This window comes from Ictalurus furcatus, chromosome 9, assembly GCF_023375685.1.
Source record: "Ictalurus furcatus strain D&B chromosome 9, Billie_1.0, whole genome shotgun sequence".
NCBI classification, from domain to species: Eukaryota; Metazoa; Chordata; class Actinopteri; order Siluriformes; family Ictaluridae; genus Ictalurus; species Ictalurus furcatus.
Window position 1 is genome coordinate 20,138,594 of NC_071263.1, and position 20,671 is coordinate 20,159,264.

The window sequence follows — 20,671 nt, forward strand, 5'->3', positions numbered from 1 at the left end:
CTCAAATGTGATTACTAAAACTTTCCGGCTTTAGTCACGCCCACATCGGGTTTAAATAAGAATACAGACAGAGATAAGTGTTTAACAGATACAGATACAGTGTCATTGTGTTACACTGACTACGTTTACATGGACAGCAATAACCTAATTATTGACCTTATTCTGAATAAGACAATATTGTGATTAAGGTGTTTACATGAGTCGCTTTTAGAATATTCCTTTCATGTTCCTGTTTTACATGTTATAGAACATCGATCGATTAACGGCACACGTCATTACGTCCCTATGCCACACCGCCCGACGTCCCTCCAGAATTTCACGTATCGACGTACAGTTCGTCTTCGTTATGGCACCGTATACAGTTTTGGGTGTTTTTATTTTTAATTTTACGAAAGCTTCAAGTGCGGTTAATTATTAGTCATGCTGTACGTGCAAATAGACGACTGCTTGAAGCCGTCGGCTGCGTCCTAAACCGCGTACTTACCGTCTATATAGTATCTGAAATACATGCATCTCTATACTATATAGTAGGTAAGTACGTGGTTTGGGACACAGCTGTGCTCTCGTTTGCCGTCAAACGGTTGAGCACTGCCGTGTGTGTACATGTCCTGTCGCAAAATGCAGTGAAAACTCCCACACGACGTTAATAGTGTGATTAAAGTGTGTACATGTCTGTAATACGTGTCGATAATTCGTCTAAAGCAGGAATACTCCACGTCTTAATTTGATTTGTGTTTACTTCGAGTATGACTTTAATCGGTTTAAGGTAATCAATAATTGCTTGTTTACATGCTAGTTTCTTAATCAGAGTATCGTCTTAATCGGGTTACTATCAGATTATTGTTGTCCATGTAAACGAACTGACTGTGTTGATTTACTGGAGCTTTTAAACGGCAAAGTTAAAGCTAAATACAAGACGTTAAAGTGCATCAGTAGATCAGAAGGAAGAAATCTGCATATCGTAGTAGACAGTGTAATAATCAAGTCAACGTTGACTCTCCTGTATTTGTTTGTGTTAAGCAGTGTTTAAATCACTTATACAAAGTAAACCCACATAACCTACACGGTATTCATGCAAACATGGAAATAAATGATTCTTTTTCCAATGATGTAATCAATTGTTGTACTGGAAGGCAGTTCACATCTCTGTGAACTTTGCGTCTATCTGCTACTCCTTCAGCATTAGTGCACTCAAACTGAATCATGTTTAAAGATGGGAGATGATCACTGATGGGCTCATGGTGAGTTACGCCCTTAGGAAATGTGCATCCTCTGACACCTAATTTTAAACAAATGCAAAGCAGCAGAGGCCCAAACTCTTCTTTTTGAACCTGCATCTCAAAACAACCCACCCTTCCTTTAAAAGGCTTCTCTTGTTGTTCTGTTTTGTTATTTCGTAGCCTGTGCTCTCCAGCAAGCATAACCCGTATATGCTCAACTGTCACACAATATCAGTGTTAAACAACGACATAAATAACAGCGCGAAATGCACAAAGACTGGCTGCCATGAGGATCATCGTTCAGCAGTTCCTGCTTTTTTATATATATATATATATATATATATATATATATATATATATATATATCAGGATGAAAGAACTACAAATGTAACGCAGTCATAAATATATACTCGGGGAGAAGGTTGCGAGGAGATGATTGTGAGGTATGATTGTAGGCGAGCTGGTAGTCTGAGAAAGCCGACAACACTGGCCTCTTAACTCTGCTCGCTGCATGTAGTTGTAAATACCCAGCTTCCCCGGCTGTCTGACCTCGACATACCCACTTCCAGAGATGCCAGCTTGGATAAGTAACACTGTCATGTCGGTTTTTGTCATCTTTATGCTGATTGCTCTCCTCTATCTATGGGCTGTTTGGAGTATAAGCAAGGTCAGATGAAGAAGAGAAAGCTTAAGTGACACATCTTACACAAGAGGGATGTCTTAATGTAGCAATTAACAATTTTATTCTATGTAATGTACATTTTTTTTCCTAGTTGAAAAAACATATCAGCATTCATTCATGTAATAATTGCTGTTTTAACTCCATAGCTAATAAACCTTAAATAAAGGATATGATTAGTCAATAAAAATGGATAACAAGACAAGCTCTGAGGCAATGTGTCAGAGTGAGAACGAGGGCATGTTTCCTTTTTGTATTGAGGCAAAACGCTGCCATCACACTGTCTCGACCTCTGCGTTTTTGACAAATTGGTTGTGAGGCTTTTTACGACTGATGCACAGATCGCAAAAATCATTTCTGCCAAGATTCCTCTATGACCTGCCCGTGGGACATGACACGCTCCTCAATGCGCCGCTCTATCAAACCTGATCTTTCCAGGACAATGCAAATGATGACAAATTCCATCCTCCCGCATTATGCGCTTTGCCGCTAATCTCCCTAATTCAAGAGTGCGCGGAGGGTTCTGCACTTTCAGCTGAGGGGCATGTTGTCTGACTGCATGATGCTGAAGCAGCAGCGTTTATCCCCACTGTTCAGAAACAAGCTCGCCGGCTCATCTCCACTTCAATTATTAAAAGAAATAAATGGTCGGTGTAATAATTTAATCCTGAAGTCAGTGCGAAATAATTCAGAATGTTGTTTCCTTTCTAGTGTCTAGCTCCTGAGTATAAAGGGAACTCCAAAAGACAGACCGACTCCAAAGTGCTAGCGCAGGCTTTTTTTTTTTTTTACACTCTTGCAAAGACAGGAATTTAAATATGTACAACACGAGCATACGATTGTCTTACTCTACCACTTTGTTTCATTTACAATTGTTTAATTTACTATTTTATATTTATGTGTCCTTTGTATACTGTTGCTTCACGTTGTCTGAAGAACTCAGGGAATACCATTATAATCTCATTATTTTGCACAGCAATACAATGACTATAAAGTCTTCTTCTTCTTCTGAGTAACGTCCACATGTTCCGTCAGCCTGATCGGTGGACGTTCCCAGCACCATGAGGAAATCCTTCACACTCGAGGTTACCCAGAACACACTGCTCACAACATGAGGACGACCTACACCATAGTACGCGCAAACGCAATGGAAGGAAAGAAAACAGTACAAAATACTGAGATGTCCCTTTTGAAACAGCTTGCAGTTCAGCATCGTTTCAAAAGGTGGCAGTATGGCTGCATGAAAGAGACGCAGCAGCATCCGGCGTGCTCTCTCCGCAGATCACTCAAACCTTTGCACAACGGTTTTTGCCTACTTAAAATCATTACAGCACGAATTCGAACTTATTCCAAATAAAAGTAACCTTATCACTGGGGGTGATGATCTAATCGCTATTGGTTTCATATTAGCAGTTAAAGCTGACTTTTGTCAAAACTTTTTTTGTGTTCGGTAATTCTGAACGGGATTACTGCTTTATTTAAAATTCATGGACATGCGTAAAGCAGTGTCTGGCTTATAGACTGATTTGCAGGGAAAAAAAAAACATTTGCCTCATAAATAAACACATGCATACAATATATTTTGTCCATATATATTTTTTTATTTCTCCGGTATAACAATTAAAAATAATGTTTTCTGGCTTTTTTTTATGGGTAATTACACATTAATGACCTATTAAATGATTACATATGGCTGAATATATACGGCTCAGTATAGTTACGTTTATTCGCCAGAATGTCAACAGTGATGTTCCCATCGGCAGGAACTTACATGAATAATAAATCTCTGCGAAATGTAACAGTGTGCTCCTTAAAACGAGACATTGTCTATTACTCATGCACAACACTTTTATATCTGTAGAATGGGCCGAAATGACAATGGATAATGAAAAATGAATGGCCGAGGTTCAAAGTTACAACTCAAACGAAGCCCTCGATGAGAAATTAATGACAACACGAGTGGCCAAAAGTAAATGGAACATAAATGTTAATATCATTGAGCCATCAGTTTTAGCTACTGCCATTAAAAACTAACATCTCCTTAATAAATTAAGACAAAACTGCAATGCTCGGCCACTGTTGCATGAAGACCCAATGATCATGTTTCACTGAAGGCACTTACTGTCAGCCGCCATATAAAGGAATGGTGAGATTACAGCGTTTAAGGGAGCAGAGAAAATGGCCTAAAAATAGATTGCGAAGATAAAAGAGTCAAACGCCAATGGTACGAGACAAATTCCCTAATTCCAAAAGAACTTTGGAAGCCAATCCACCTGTGTTTCGACCATTCACTGGAGTAACCTTTCGAGTCTCACCTTATTTGTCCAACACTGAACTTCTCTCTGTCTGTGCGCTTGTGCGTCTCTCGGCTACGTGTTCTCTCAGGTTTGGCTTCTCGTACTGAACGCAAACAGTGACGTACAGGAAAAGAAGAAGTCCTCGTTTCCATAGTAATAGCATGGAAACCTATAGGACGGTCCTCTTTTAAATGCCGATCAGACTGGACAGTGCTTGGTGCTTTTTGTGCGTGATAGAATCAATCCATCCACCCATCCATCTACCCATCCATCCCTCCATCTCATTTGAATGTGAATATTCTCTGGCTAAAACACGTCTTCAAAATTGCGCTTGTCTCCTGAAACCCCGAATATGAAAATTTGTCACTGGCCTGTGATGGGTGGAACCTGTTTTGCAGTGGCACTGCCATGCATCTCGCTTTAGATGTGTGTTACCGCCGTGTGACAGTCCTCCAAGACCTGTCAACCGAGCGGAAGTGTAAACACATTCATCCACATTAAAGCCTCCATTACTGCCACGGAATTTTAAATGCACAAATCAATCTGTCTGTGTATATTCCGAGCTGAGGCTTTTTACTGATGAAAACAGTATTTAGAGTACTACAGCGCTCAGGGGGAGTGGAGAGGGCATAAGCTTGAGAGAGCGTACCTGAAAGAAACACGCCCTCTCCGTTAGGTTCAGGGGTGGCTGATGGTCACTGTCCCGATGCACTCCAACGTGTGTGTGTGTGTGTGTGTGTGGGCATGAACCAAGATAGTCAAGCACCCATAATACATGAAGAGGTGCCCAGAGGCAATTAGGCTGAGTTGTCAAGGCAGTTCCATTAATGAAGGTGTGTACGGCAAGAGTGGGAATATCTTCTCTGACAGGTCCGGTCCTTCCTGTGTCCACGGCTGGTACAAGCTAATACCAGCCCTATCAATGGCGTGCGTCTGAAGCTAATGCACGTAACACGGCTTATGGCGCCACACGACTGCCGCCATTGAGCTTCACCTTCAGAGGTGTCACAGGAGTGCATATATAATTACCCCTCCTCTCACACTACAGTCTACTGTCCTGCTACAAATCATCAGAGCATCCACACACGAACACACAGTCACAACCTGCTTAAGCATATTAATGGATTAATGAACCTTAAAGGTACGGTCAGTTGATTTTGGATTTGTTTGCTATAGTTCCCTATATTGAAACCCAAAAGCCAAACAAATACAGTTCGTCCATTCTGTGTTGCCTGCAAAGCCACGCCCGAGAAGCACATGACCAGGCTAGAATGCCTGAAAGCGAGAGAAAAAGGTTTCTGGATTGACAGGTAACATGAATGACACCTGAGAAGAGCACCTCTGTAATTTATTGAATGTTTTTGATCCTGGGGCGTTGAACAGACTGAAGATTTATGTCTAAAGCAGAAACCTTCCTGAAGCTGTTGCAAGGAAAACTTTGCGGAATAATGCAAACTGTGTTCTGACTTCACTGATCTCATCTTTAATCTGATCACAATGAGAAAAAAAAGAAACTGCATCCATGCACTCAGGTCTGTCTATGTTGCATTTGTTCATTTTTTTCATGGGGGGATCACTAAAAGATGTCATACTGCTCAGTTTTTCATCATATCAGATGCATTTTGGGGCTAAAATGAAAAACTTTAAGAATATTTGAAATCCTCCCAAAAATGTACCCAATTTTGAATATATTTTATGAAAACATAACAGGTTTCCAAAGCATTTTAAGCAACAGCCTATCGACTACCCTACTTATATTTCCAGATCAATAAAAAATAAAATAAAAAGACTTTCCTTGTTTTCTCATTTTCATTTTGAAATGATAAATAAATAAACGAACGCAGTGTACACACAGCCACACACCATGTAGAGTTAAACCCAGAGGACTTAGTCTGATCGTCTGATCACGGTGCAGGGACAAACAGAGGGGCAATCAGACGTCGTCGCCGGGATGCCCGGAAGACAACTTCAGTGCTGTCGTAGAGCATATACAGCTCTCTGTGTGAGTGGATCAGACCCTCAGTCTGGCTCAGGTGAGTCAGTGTGCTCGATCTCGGTGCTCAAGTTAATGGAGTTCGGATCCAGGCCCAGGGGCAGGAAGGGGCGGAGATGGGTGTGTATTTCCATTCTTTAGGCTACTGTCCCACTGCATTCCACTCAGTTACAACTTCTTAAAGTGTCAGTGAGCATAAGTGAAGAGCTCAGCTGTATTTTAGGGTGAAGGGTGACTAAGGAATTTGAGCATGATGCTTTTAGAAAACGTTTCCCTATACAGGTGATGAGTAAAGGGATGTTTCTGACTGACGATGTGCCTCGACTGTCAAAACACAGACCTTTCTCACTCAGTCTAAACTAACAACGTGGAAAGAAAGAGAATAGCTACAAACTATTGATGAAGGACATACATGGAGGTGAGACAAGAGTAGCTCTAACTATTGTAAAAAAACAGAAAAAAACAAAAAAAACAAAACTCGTATTTCCTCAACCCAACAACACCAACAGAACGGATTCCTCCTCCTCCTTTCGCAGTCACGGTTTGTTCTTTTATCCAAACTGATAGCATCTTTGCGTTGTTTCTTCTTGATCGCTGAAGAGCCATCCTACTGTTTTAGCCCCCAGCAGTTCATATTATTGGTGCATTATTTCACGCAAGCCTGCCTCTTTTATCAACTGCTTCTGAAGTAATGTTAATAGACTAGAAAATTGAGACATTTATGAAGTATAGGCCGCGTTTATGAAAAAATCCATAAAATCTGACAGGGATGAGGTGAGATAAAAGCACTGTTTTAATAGATTATGTCTACGGGAGATCGTCAGGGGTTGATGAGCACCTCCTCTGGGATTGCTCGCTTTTATGGGATTCATTTTGTTGTATTAAAAATGAAGGTAAATGTCTTAATTAATCTGTACACACCACACTTCTGTGTTAGAACCTCCTGGACCTGGTGAGGCTTTAGATGTCGAGTTGTTTGGTCGAATCTCTTGAGGATATGGCTGTGCTTCAAGTATGTTTGGAAGGGACAAACTGGAGTATTCCCACTGAAGATTACCCGAACCCTTAGATAAGATCTCTGCGCTCCGAGTCTCACGGGTTTTCACATTACACAATGCCAATACACAATGCGCTCGTACACAAGCCCTTAGCACAGCTTTGTTCGCCCGGCTCTGTAAATAGACATGGATTTCATTATCCCTATCCAGTTTATTCATTTCTACCATATACAGATTTCTGAGTCGTCGTACTTTTCAAAGCTGCTGGACATGACCCCTGAACTTACTAACAAGCAGGTCAGACAGCCCACCTCATTGTTTTAATATGCTTAACCCCCATAAGGAGATTATTCAAATTGTATCACCGCAGAGGCCACTTCCTCCCTTTGACACTAATTGCGGACGTCAGATCCACTGCTCCCAACTGTGCAGCGGTCCACTTTGACACTTTCCAAAATCCAATGCAAATCCAATTGTTGGTCCGCATGAGGTTTGTGTAGAATAAGCTGTCACTCCTAATGGAGAAGGAGCGCGCACGTATTCCCCAAACAGGGACTAGCGCAGCTACATCTCCTCCTAGCCTTTAAATTGGATTAGTAAATAGAATTTCAAGGGTCCAGTCCCTTGGTATGGCATTCATCATGATTTTCACTCTGTTACGTTTCAGCAGCTGCACCTCCAGCACAAACCTGCTTTTGTTTGTTCCTAAATTGATAGGAAGCTGAAAGAAATGTGAGTTCATAGATTGAGTTCATGATGAGGTTCTAGAAAGCAACGAGCAATAGATTTTAAAGGTGTGTCTCGACGGGCAATTTGGAACTCATGCTGTTAACTAAGACTTTGGTTAATGAAGGGTCAACTCGAACCATCTGCCAACATGCAAGCTTAATCATGTGCTATGAGGGGAAAATTGATTTTTTTTTCTTCTTCCTTTTTACAAAGAAAAATGCCGCTAGTGCATTGTTAATCCAGCAGCCCGACATGCGTTCATTCATATAATGCGCCCGATATGGGACATTTTCAGCAGTATCATCTCATATATGCACGCTTTAAACGAAACATGTTAGTAACTCCTTACAGATTAGCGCAATTAGTCGAGAATTTTCAATTGCCTCATTTACAAAACATGCACATCATCTCTAAAATAAAACAAATTATGAACATTAAGAACAAACTAGCTGCAAGAACTGACCCCTGAGTTCTATCTCAAAGCAGAACAATGCTGATAATAAAATCGTGTTATGCACTCAAAATCTCTCATTAACATTATCATCGTTGTTATGCAAAATGTGACCTGAAACGAGAACCTAATCAACAGTATAACTGATAGCAAAAAGCATAAACAAACAGCAGTCTTTTTTTTCTTTTCCCGCCTCAGAGTTGTCACCTAAATGATCGCGAAACATATTGAGAGCCTAGAGCAATACAGAATAACAATAGAAAGGTTAACTGATTCCGTAAATCAAAGCTGATAAGAATGTGTCACATGGCCAAATATGACCGTACTCCTAGAAATCAGAATAAAGGTCCAGCACAAAATATATCTACGGCATAACACACATCATACTCCCTCTCCTATGAAGGCCGTGTGCCATTACATCTACATCATAAGGCTTAGCGTTCAGACGGATACTACTTCTAACTAAAAAAAAAATGATCTTCACAACAGAGGACAGTGCCATGGACATTCATATTAAAACCAATTAGTGGAAACTCTTAATATCCTTTTAAAATTAAGCAATTAAAAAAGAAAAAAAAAAAAGAAGAAGAAAAAGAAAAAGAAAATGAATTGTCTTTCTTTGGCCTAGGAAATATCTTAACATGACAGAACAATGGAGAAAATATGACATTTTCAGGGGAATAATTGCGACGCCGAAAAGCACTCAAGCTAAGCTAAGCTATTCTCCTCTCCTTTAAATGGGATTTAACAATTAATCACTAATTATTTCTGGGCAGAGGAGGAGGGCTGCGAGCGAGTGCAATTCCCTGAGCGACTCTGCAGCATAAAAGCTGTCTGTAAAAAACCGTGCTTGCACCATCAGCACCAAAACACTCTTTCTCATTAAGACTGCGACGTGGGGGGCATCGCATCTGCATGGGCACAGCAAGGGGGTAATTGTATCAATATGGGAAACTGTCTACTGCATTAGGACATTGTTAATATAGTTTTCCAATTTAGCAAATGTAACACGGAGCATCGGATGTTACCCGCGACGGGGTGCAGAACGCACATTTACCCATGATTGAGCTGTTGAATCGCTCGATTATGCTAGCTGTCTGTGATCACGACAGAAATCAACCGATGAGGAAGATAAGACGGAGCGTTTTACATTACAGTGCTCTGGCACAGTGGTCAACGTGTGTGTACACGAATTCTGCAAACATTTACAGTAACAAAGCCCAAACCCACTGATAACATCAGTGTCCTTCTTGTGTGGCTTTATTATGGGACGACACTGGCCGTGCCATTAGTGCGTGTGAGAAACCGGATCTGGTTGTGCGGGGAGAAAGTGGCGCACATGTTCTCACTCATGGGAGAATGTTGAGGAGAGATGAAGGCTGCGGTGATGAGATGGACACTTGTGTTGTTGACAGAAACTTGACAAGTTTAATCCCGTTCCCTGAATGGGTAAACAGTAGTGCCAGCCATGCGTGCAACCACACTAACACTTCCTGCATCAGTCTTTGGAGTTCCATTAACTATTTGGTTTTGCAGCAAAGGCAAGGTCAAATAAAGCCTAACAAAGCAATACGGCGAAGCACGTATCGGACAACAAATGTAGCGCACACACAGGAAGACAAACACAAACAGTTCAGATGTCGGGACTAAGTGCACAATGAATCATATTGCTGCATTGTACACATGTATGTTTCCCATGTTCTTACATTTTACAACATACTATACAACTGTATCTGTTTAGATCTGTTTAGTGCTTCAGATATCCATATCTGTAGCTGGGGTTGAGCTGGAAGTGGGCGAGGCATAAATTAATTACTTCCAGGGCTGGTTTTAGCATTTACAAAGTATGTAACAACAAATTAATTACAGTGCCCATATGATTTCCCCCTCCATTTTGGTCACCTGCCAATTCCCACCCACTATCCAGCACTCCCCCCACACAACAGCTACTAACTCGGGTAGTTCCACATACATGAGCTCACGGACACCCATGATAGGCTAGTGTCGCTGTGACTGACCTGGCGAGCATAGCCAAATGTTGCTGCCTAGACTCTCGGCCACAGATAGCTGGCATCAGGATTCGGGATCGCCCACAATCTCACGATGGCAGGGGAACACTTTTTCTTGTGCCATTCAACGACTGACTCGAAATATTGATATGATTTTCTGGTCGGATATTTAATTTAATAACAAACAATGAAGAAGGAAAAAAAGTGAATATATTTGAAATAATTCAATAATGTTTTGCAGACCAGGAAGGTGAACAGCACAGAGATCGTTTAGAACGATGGCACCGATCCGGGCAAACTAAGAGTTAAAGCAGCAGAGCAGATCAAATTTTCCTGGCACTGACGAAAGCAACAGAAATGCCACTGCACTCAATCTACATCCTGCAGACACGTGGACAACATAGAGCAAAGAAGGTGAAGGATAGGCTAGGAGAAATCTGCTGCTCAAGCTTGGGTATAACAATCAACCTGCGGACAAATCTGACGGAAAACAAACAAACAAACAAACAAATTATGCGCATCCTATTTGTATCTGTATTTGTATTCGTTAAGAACACATTATCTGTTTGATCTGAATAATGCATTCATTATTCAGATTTGGTTACCTCCCTATTTCGAGTGGATCATTACAACAATATATAACTGTACCTACAGCAAAGTCAGACAGTGAACTTCCTCGTTCCTCTTTGAGTCTGTTTAGATCATACAGCCATCCATTGTTCATACCGCTTATCCTACACAGGGTCGCGGAGAGCCTGGAGCTTATCCCAGGGGACTCACGGTATGAGGCGGGGGACACCCTGGAGGGAGGTGCCAACCCATCTCAGGGCACAATCACACACACATTCACACTCTACGGACAATTTGGAAATGCCAATCGGCCTACAACACGTGTCTTTGGACGGAGAAGGAAACCAGAGTACCTGGAGGAAACCCCGAAGCACGGAGAGAACATTCAAACTCCACACACACAGTGCAGCGGCAGGAATTCAACCCCCAACCCTGGAGGTGTGAGGCAAACGTGCCAACCACTAAGCCACCGTGTCCTTGTGTAGATCACGAGGAGATTAATGAACACGCAATTAGTAGGGTTTTACCTGCACAGCTTGGCTGTACGGCCCGATGTTAGCCGGCGCCCAATGAGATATACTCTGCACGTGCAGTGTATCTCTGTGCTGGAAGCAGCCTACTTCAGGAGCCACTGACCAGTCATGAAGCAGCACATCCATCTGCAAGAGCTGACCCACGGGCAGCCGAGCCTGCACACACACCCTGCAGAATGGGGAAAAACCAGGATTAATAGATAGACAGGTTGACTGGATGGACACATAGATACTTTATTGATTGAAAAGTAATAGTAAGAAATAGTCTTGTTATAGTACGCAAAAGGTAGATATCAGCAATGAGCAGACACTAATAAAGAGGAAACTGATAGGTAGCAGTGCAGGGCAGTGGTAGCTCATGTTGGACTACTGTTCAGAAGGTCGTAAGTTCAAAATCCCAGAACAACCAAGCTGCCACTGCTGGGCCCTTGAGCAAGGCCCTTAACCCTCAATTGCTCAGTTGTATAAATGAGATCAAATGTAAGTCGCTCTGGAGAAGGGAGTCTGCCAAATGCCATAAATGTAAATGTAAACTCCAAATTCCAGAATCAAGAGAAATCAGCTTTACCTGGCTGGAGGACAGTGGCTGAAGAAAATGCGGTACACTGCGTTCACTTTCCCAAAGTCCTCCATGTCTCTCACATACAAGTGAACCAGCACAATGTGCTTCATCTGCCAGCCCTTCTCCTGTAATTCACCTAAAAACCAACACACGTCCTAATAACTCATCATCGTTCATCTATTCACCTTCAGCAATTGTTTTATCCAGCTCAGGGCAATTCAATTTTATTTGTATAGCACTTTTATCAACGGATGTTGTTGCAAAGCAGCTTGACAGAAATCTATTAATTCAGGATATACATTTTTTTTAAATTTATAAATTTCTACATTTTTCCCTAAAGAGCAAGCCAGAGGCGATGGTAGCAAGGAAAAACTCCCTGAGACAACATGAGGACGAAATCTTGAGAGGAACCAGACTCCTAAGGGAAACCATCCTCACCTGGGAGACAACAAATAGTGCGATTATACATAACTCCCTTCTATATCTGTGTACTACATGGACAAAAAGGACAATTGCCTAACCAGGGAATTCATTATGGTTCTCAAATGAAGTCTATTTTGTTGAAGTTATCAACTGTTCACTCATGGAGAGTCCTATCATAGCTATCATAGCAATTGTAGTTTTAAGCCTTCGTATCAAAACGATTCATATCGATTACAATCCAAAGCCATCTTCACGGTTTTGAAGTGGTACCACCCTCAGTAATCTCACTGATCTTTGGCTGTCCAAGTGGGGACATCCTCAGCAACAGCAAGTGATTTCCAAGTGACGAGGACTCTAAAAAGACGTAGAGCATCAGGATGGATCAGGCAGGTCCGGAGAGAAGAAGGGGTCAGGATCACTCTGGATACCAGGGAACACTGGGCGCAAGGCTGGATACACTCTAGATTGGATGCCAATCCATCACAGCGCACCATGCACATCCACATCCACACACTAATTCACACAGTGGGCAAATTTAGAGTCGCTCAATTCGCCTGTGCCACCATTCCGCCACAATAACTCCTTACAGGAAAATATGTTTTTCGGTTATAAATAATAATCATCGCATGTCTAAAATCTGATTTGGTGCATATAAAGCATAGGATGTGAGAAGCAGAAAAAATATTGAGATCTAAAATATTGATTTTTGTTGCACAACAGTATGGCGAGGAAGGCTGTAACTGGGTCTTGAGGCAAGGCCTAGATCCCTGTAATAATTTCATAGAGCATCTAGTTTGTTTTCCCTTTGCAGCCACTCTCTGTACTTCACAGAGTGAGCTCACACAAAGACAGTCATTAAATATTAACCTGTTTAATATTGTCTCAATACTCTGAAGGCTGTTTGGAATGTACGACGATAAACATTAAATATGCTTTTCATGTTATGCCTCTCGTCGGGAAAAAAATGTTTTCTTCTTCTTTTTTTCTTTCTTTTTTTTTTATATATATGAAAGCCTGCACTTTAAAAGTTCTGCAGGCGAAAAAAAAACCCAAGCACTCTTTGCCCGTGTGTGTGAGCATGTGTGCGCGTGTGTGTGTATGTTTTGAAGCGGCGGTTTCATTCTTCCAGTTTAATTTGAAGTGTCTGTCCTCGTTTGGCGAACTCGCGATCCCTACGCAGTGATGGACAGGGTCCCTGACACACGCTGCGCTCGCACCCTCGCTTAAAAGGCATGAGTGAATAAAAAGCAGCCACTTATGGTCAGACGCACCTCTTAAAAGTGCATTTTGCTAACACAACAAGGGGAAAAATGTATGAAAGTGACTTTGGAACAAAGGACTATTTGCTGTCTGAACTGTGAAATTGTTTCTAGTCGAATTGAGCTTAAAAAAAAAAAAAGAAAAAAAAGAACCTTAAAAACTCCAGCACATGCCCAGAAGCAGCAGCTACTCTGTGTCTTTTTGCCTTCGTTTATTCTCCACTTCACCTCTGCTAAGACAAATCCCAACCCTCTCCTCCTGATGTTACTCTAACTGTGCCAGTACACATTTACTGAGAAAGGAGTGTGCTTGCTCGTGCCATGTTGATGCTAATACAGAGAGTGATTGTAAGCCGAATTTTGAAAAACCGCACTTGGCAATCTTTCATGATTTTTGGATCTGTGAGCCGGAGCTCTGTTACCTTGCAGCACAGTGAAGGCATGCTGCGCCTGGCTCTGGATATCTGTGACCTCAGAGGAATGGCCACTGATTCCAGTGATCCACTGATAACCCGCAGAACTTCTGGCTGAGCTCATGAACTGGCACTCTGAGAGAGAGAGAGAGAGAGAGAGAGAGAGAGAGAGAGAAAGAAAGAGAGAGCGTGACAGAGAGAGAGCGAGTGAGAGAGAGAAAGAGAGAGAGTGAGTGAGAGAAAGAGAGCGAGAGAGAGTGAGAAAGAAAGAGAAAGAGTGAGAGAGAGAGAGAGAGAGAAGAAAAAAACCAGGGTTAGGGATTAACCAATTCTCATGGAAATGTATATTCCTCCTTTATCTAAACAATATAAAAGCTTTTGTACACTGCATGCGCTGTGTAGGAAGAAAGAATATTTAATTATCGGTGAGATTCATGTGCCAGACCCGTATCTCTTCAACCGAGCCTGTATCTACTGCATCAGTAGTGTCTATGTGATTACCATAAACGATATAATCTCAGCTTGTACCACTGCACTGCTGAATTCTCGAATCTGACCGGTCAGGTGTTGATTATGTTTCTATAACAGCAGCTCTGACAGTAGTGCCTGCTGTGATTCAACTAACAGATTGATATTAATGTGCTCGATCTAACGCGTTATTGTTTCTATAGTAACAACGCATTCCCAGGAACTTCCATGGTGGACGCGTTACATAAAACAAGACTAATACTTATATAAAAATAACCCCCCTATAAATCACTGTTATGTTAAGGAGACGTTTATATAACATTTATGGAAGGAGTCTCCAGTGACAGTGCTTTGTAAACGTGTGTACGTGGTGTTCACCACCACGTGAGAGTCTTTACGCTCTTCTGGTTTCGAGCTGCACTGTGTTGAGAGAGAAGAAGGAAGGACATAGAGGGAACGGCTGTTTATAGCTGCTATAATACAAGTTATAACAGAAACTAACTTGTCACAAGGATGTTCCACAACATTAAATGGAACTATAAGTAGTTTAAAGCACAATGCGTTGTCTTTTAATAAATACAATTTTGTAATTGATGACAAATTGATGTGGTTTAAGAGAAAGAAACACACAATGGGGCATGCTGTTACAGGAAAATAATAATCAATGGTGTGAAAGCAGCCCAACAAGAAGCAGAGTTATTAACACCACAATGTTGATCATTTTCCTATAACAGCATGCACCATCGTGTTTTTTCCTCATACACCACATCAATATGTCAAAGATTGTGAGGATTCTTTTTTTTTTATTTTAATCCTCACGTATGTCCCAGTACTAAGGATAACAAATGAAAACGTATACATACAGCCTTAGTGGTAGTTTTTAAACCCAGTAAACATTAAAACACTCGATTATATATAATGCAAATTTCAAACTACACCTGTTAACTTCAATAATCAGAGTCTTAGGATGAGATCGATCCAATTTCTGATATTTTCTCTGAAGTGGAGAAACTGACGAACATCCATGTTTACGCTGTGTTTCCTAATGTGACTTTCATAGTGAGGGATTTTGCTGTTTTCTGTCCTTTTCTCGGTACAGGAAAATATGTTGAAATTTGTCCATGGTAACTGTACAAATAAAGGGGCTGGCGATATATCGATATGATATCGATATTGTGATAAATGATTACTTTTCTGAGATATCGTTGGTATGATGATGTATTTTTTTTTTAAACATTGTTTTAAAAACTTAACGTTCTTTTTATGTGTAGGAATTAAATAAAAGTATCGTTAAACTCAGTTTAATGTTTGGGGTTTTTTTGGTGTATTTTACAACTGTTTTGCAGACAGTTTGTTAGCTAAATTATATATCGTGATACGCATCGTGTATCGTAGAAATGTCCTCATGTATCGTGATATGATATTGTTCTCATATCGCCCAGCCCCAATATACAATACTGATCTTGCAGCTTGAAATGAGGCTGAAAAATGCAGGAGTATTCCTATAAATTAATTAGACTAACGATCTATAAAACCTTTATCCTGGATAAATCCTGACGACAAACTAATTCAATTCAAGACGTCATCCTCTAAGGGAACCTGCAGCAAAATCCACAACCACAAAATGAAGCAATCACGACATTCCACGTACGGATTTAACCTATGATTGGTGTGATTAAGATTAGAGACTGTATTATTCACAGAACAGTTTAACACAGAGAAAATCTGATGATCGCGGCATATTAACGTGCGGTAAAGATCGTCGTAAAATGCTTGTTAGGTGGAAACGCAAAGAAATAACCGTAATCAGAAGTGATGCGCAGAAAACCAGAACCCAGCCCGTGTCTGTACCCTGAAGCACATGACACACACAACATGCACACGTCTCAGAGTGACAGCTAAGGTCACCATTTGATGCAAATTCTTCCTGTACGTCTTGGGCTTTATCAGCATAAACCGTCTCCTCAGTCATCATGTCAACGACGCTCTGGCAAGGACAGCTAGTGAGGGGCAGCGCGCTCTCTGTGGAACCCTGCAACACAGTCCAAATAGGAATAAATCAGGCAGAAAGCAGGCAAACACAGCTAACCTCGATGCCTATGTAATTAGTTTTTCAATAACCCTGCATGTGCGCTGTGTGTGCCACTCTTATTTTTTGACATGCCTAGACATAAATAACCGGAAGGTGAGTGAACATGAAACTCAAATATGAAAAACATGCTTAAAAAATGAGCTTATTCATGAGTAAGAGGTGACAGCTTGCTCTTTTGATGCCTTAAATGCACTTCAGCTGTCACTCAAAAGCGTTGACTTCCACTTACTTTTAGACATCAGCATTCTTTTCTTTTAGTCTGCAAACAAGAGGAGAAAACGCTCGACTCCCCCTTCGTGTAATACCTGATGAAAGTCTACTAAATGCAGAGCAATAAATATTTCATATCTCTGTAATCCCCTGCTGTCACCTGCACTTGGCCATATGATAATTGAATTAATTGTACTCCAGCCTCTCTGAGCTGCACAGAGAAGAGCTTGACTAGCGTTAACCGAGGGCACGCGCTGCCTCCACACCCCGCAGCGTCCTTCCTCCTCCTCCTCCTCCTCCTCCCGGGCTGCTGTTCTTTCCTCCAGAGCGTGGTGTCAGTGTGAATCTGTCAGGCTGATGCAGAGTGTTTCCGACTCCTCTGGACCCGGCCTGCAATCTCCCAGCTCTACACTGCAGGAGCCACCCTTGCAGGCTAGCTTTTATTTTTATTTATTTATTTCTTTAAAATCCGAATCTAGCCTCCAACATGTCCCTTCTTCATCCCTACAAACCCTCAAAAACATGGACACAAACTGCTCCATGAAAAGCCAGAGGGTTGGTGTTTTGTCACCCCGTGACCTAATAACACACACACACACACACACACACACACACACACACACATGCACTCCCTCTCTTTAATTATTATCCCACTCGTACACACTTGAACATGAAATTCATACATTCACCACTCCTACATTTTGAAAAATAAATAAATAAATAAAAATCAACAACAAAATCACTAAAAATCCCCAGACAGTGTTATTCCATAATGTCATTTTGAGACAATCGATCTCACCATTGAGTATCACTGCTAATCAGGTCAGCTCCCTATGGAGGGCTTCATGGCGTGTGTAACACTACTAAACTAACTTGTTTACACCACCTATAAGGATACTACGGTCCCTGGTGCACGACATGAGACAGGATGGAAAAATCAGGCACTAGATGACTGCTGGATTTAGTTTTGGATCATCCTTAGTGCTTGTGTTTGCTGGAAAGCTTTATAACCCATAAACTGTTATAAAGCCTTGAGTTTGTGTTAATGTACAGCCCGGGCGTCATGTAAAGCTCATCATAAAACACTATGTGGTACACTCTTATAGCAACATAGTCAATGATGGGGTGGTGTGACGTGATACTGTTACCATCCTCCAGTTGATTATTTTCCTCAAAATTGTTTATATAGTTTTTATTTATGAAAGAGAAACACATAATATATTTTATCCATTCACATTTTACCTAAATGTTATACGGGGAAAAAAAAGAAGAAAAAAAAAAACACGGAAAATTATTACTGTGTTTTAAGTCATTTTGGAGAGAATGTATCTTGTTTGAATTGAATTTTAATATAACTATTTAATATTCCTGTTTCTTTAGTGTATGTGACATGACAGACATTCTACTAAGAATGACAAATAGATGCATTAGCATGTGGATAAACCCTCAGTACACGGGTGTTCCTTTCCGCCTTTGGAATGGAAATGGACTTATTGGACATTTTCAATCAGTAGAAACAAATGAATTATTTTATTGTTGCAAGTCTGTTGTAAGATTAGTCCGAACACTGTTGGGTTTCTGTGTGTAGAGTATTGTGACTCTGTGTTTAGCTGCTGGGGAGCAGGGTGACGGAAATGGGAGGGGTGCGAGTCCCTTGCTGGTCAAACAATTCACACCTCTCTACAATAACATTGGTACAGAGATAAAAACGAACAGCATAGTTAAAGTTTTGGTTTTTTTTGGATAGTAAAACATTGTATACAACTGCCACAATAGAAATATAATGATTAAACCTAGTACAAAAGAAAATCAAACCACAAACTTTTGACCCCAAATCCAAATAATCCATCCCTGATACCTCTGTAGAGACTCTGTGGCCAGAATAACTTTTCTGTGTTCTCTCTGTCCTGTGTGTGCATCCTATTTCCTCTCTGCCTCACTTAGCTTCCTTGTAACAGCAAGCTACATGTAGCCACTGAGCTTTCACAGGCCCGTGTCGGTGTCTTCATCTGAGCAGACGTGTGTGCTGCACAGGTCTAATTTTAGGCTGGAGTGAATATTGCCCGTGTGAAAGTTTCTGAGACATGGTACAGAAGGCATGAAAGAAATAAAACAAAACAAAAACAACAACAACAAAAAAAGAGTGCACGCCTTATGAGTTAGTTCTCATCAGTGCCTCAAAGTGATTCCCTGTTTTTTTTTTATGTGGAGGGCTTTGTACAACTTCTCACACATGACGAAAAATGCCACTTTGGGATTTTTAACAGTTTACTTCCTGTTTAAAAATATGATGCAAATATGATTATTCTGATGCTTAATAAAATATTTCGATTTTACAGAAGTTATAGATTTTTAGACGAAAAAGTTTTTTTCATCCTCGATCAAATATATGTTTCGCTAACTGAGATTTGATAACTGTTCAAACTACTCAATCTGGAAAGGCTGCCACCGAACCTCCGATGAAACTGGCAAACATTCAATTACACAGAATAAAGCAGAGGTTCTCAAACATTTTGAAGCCATGGACCCCTTTAACTGTAAAATAAATAAATAAATAAATAAATAAATAAATTCCAAGGGCCCCTCAATACAGATGCTCAAATCGAACTATCAAACATTAGGCACAGTAACTGGTCTCATAAACAGAAAACACATTACTCTAATTAACATTAACTAAATGAAGATTAAAGTAAGATTATTGTTATTAATTCATATTAACATTGACTGAAATCTAAAAAAACCTCCTGTTAGGCTTCACATTCACTCACCACAAACAAAACCATTTCTACGTCATCATTGAACATCAAACTGGTAATATATTATATAAACTTTTTCTTATATATTAACATTAACTGGATATGAAATATACTACTCTACAAATATATTTTTCTGTGCAATATATACATATACATATATACTACTTTTTTGTCAACTCATCTTCATTTAAATCTTTCAAAGGTGTACTGGCACTTTAATTCAGTGCGAGAAGCTCGACAAAAAAAAATACAATTTGACTCTACGCCTTAACTCCCACTTCACTTCTGCTCACTTCCGGTGTAAAATTTTAGCAGTGCAGAGCTTACAGAGCTTACATACTACAGTTTTGTCATCATTCCACACAAGAGACATCATCTTTACGCACAGCATGCAATCAATGTGTTTTTCCCGCCCTCTTTTGATTGAAAGGATATAATCGGCCCTGATCATTGGATGTATTTAAACTATCGGCCGATGGCCCATAGCGTGAAAAATAGCCTTTATCGGTGATACATCGGTGCATCTCTAGTTCAAGGTCTGGATTAAACCCACTTAATTCAAGTGTCCAATCAAATAGGCTAAGGACTATATTAAAAAAACTCTGTAATATATAATAATGGTGAGTTATGATTTCCACTACTGTAGAAAATTTGTATCATGGACCCCACTTTGTGAACTGCTAGTGTGTGAGAACTGCTAGTGTAAGGTATCACTCACGGTAGTTTTGTCTTCTGTGTGCATCTGTGTAAAGCGCAGGTATGCGACTGGGGCAAAGGCATCGTCTGAATGCATAATCGTCTCCATTGCATCACTGCAACAACATGCACATTAGCACAAAGCTGAATACACATTGATTTGTAGTCTAAAGGGCTGTGTGTCAAACTCACATGACTATCCTTTTCTTGAAGAGAGGGCAGTCAATGGTCAAGGTCTCATACTCGCCACCTTCGCCACAGATATGCACTCCGTACTTCTTCGAAAGCTGGTCAAAATACAGTGTACATAATG

General features: G+C 40.7%; 1 protein-coding gene across 2 annotated transcripts in view; it reads right to left on the reverse strand.

Moving 5' to 3' along the window:
- Positions 1-20,671, reverse strand: part of dph6 (diphthamine biosynthesis 6) — a 74,931-nt gene that overhangs the window by 20,604 nt on the left and 33,656 nt on the right. Inside the window, exons 7-12 of one of the 2 annotated variants that reach the window (XM_053632140.1) lie at positions 20,551-20,645; positions 20,381-20,474; positions 16,513-16,636; positions 14,146-14,271; positions 12,048-12,177; positions 11,474-11,648 (exon numbers count right to left, since the gene is read on the reverse strand). In XM_053632140.1, coding sequence (XP_053488115.1) covers positions 11,474-11,648; positions 12,048-12,177; positions 14,146-14,271; positions 16,513-16,636; positions 20,381-20,474; positions 20,551-20,645 — 744 coding nt within the window. The remainder of the gene's footprint in view (positions 1-11,473; positions 11,649-12,047; positions 12,178-14,145; positions 14,272-16,512; positions 16,637-20,380; positions 20,475-20,550; positions 20,646-20,671) is intronic. The other variant, XR_008386705.1, reaches the window with a different exon arrangement.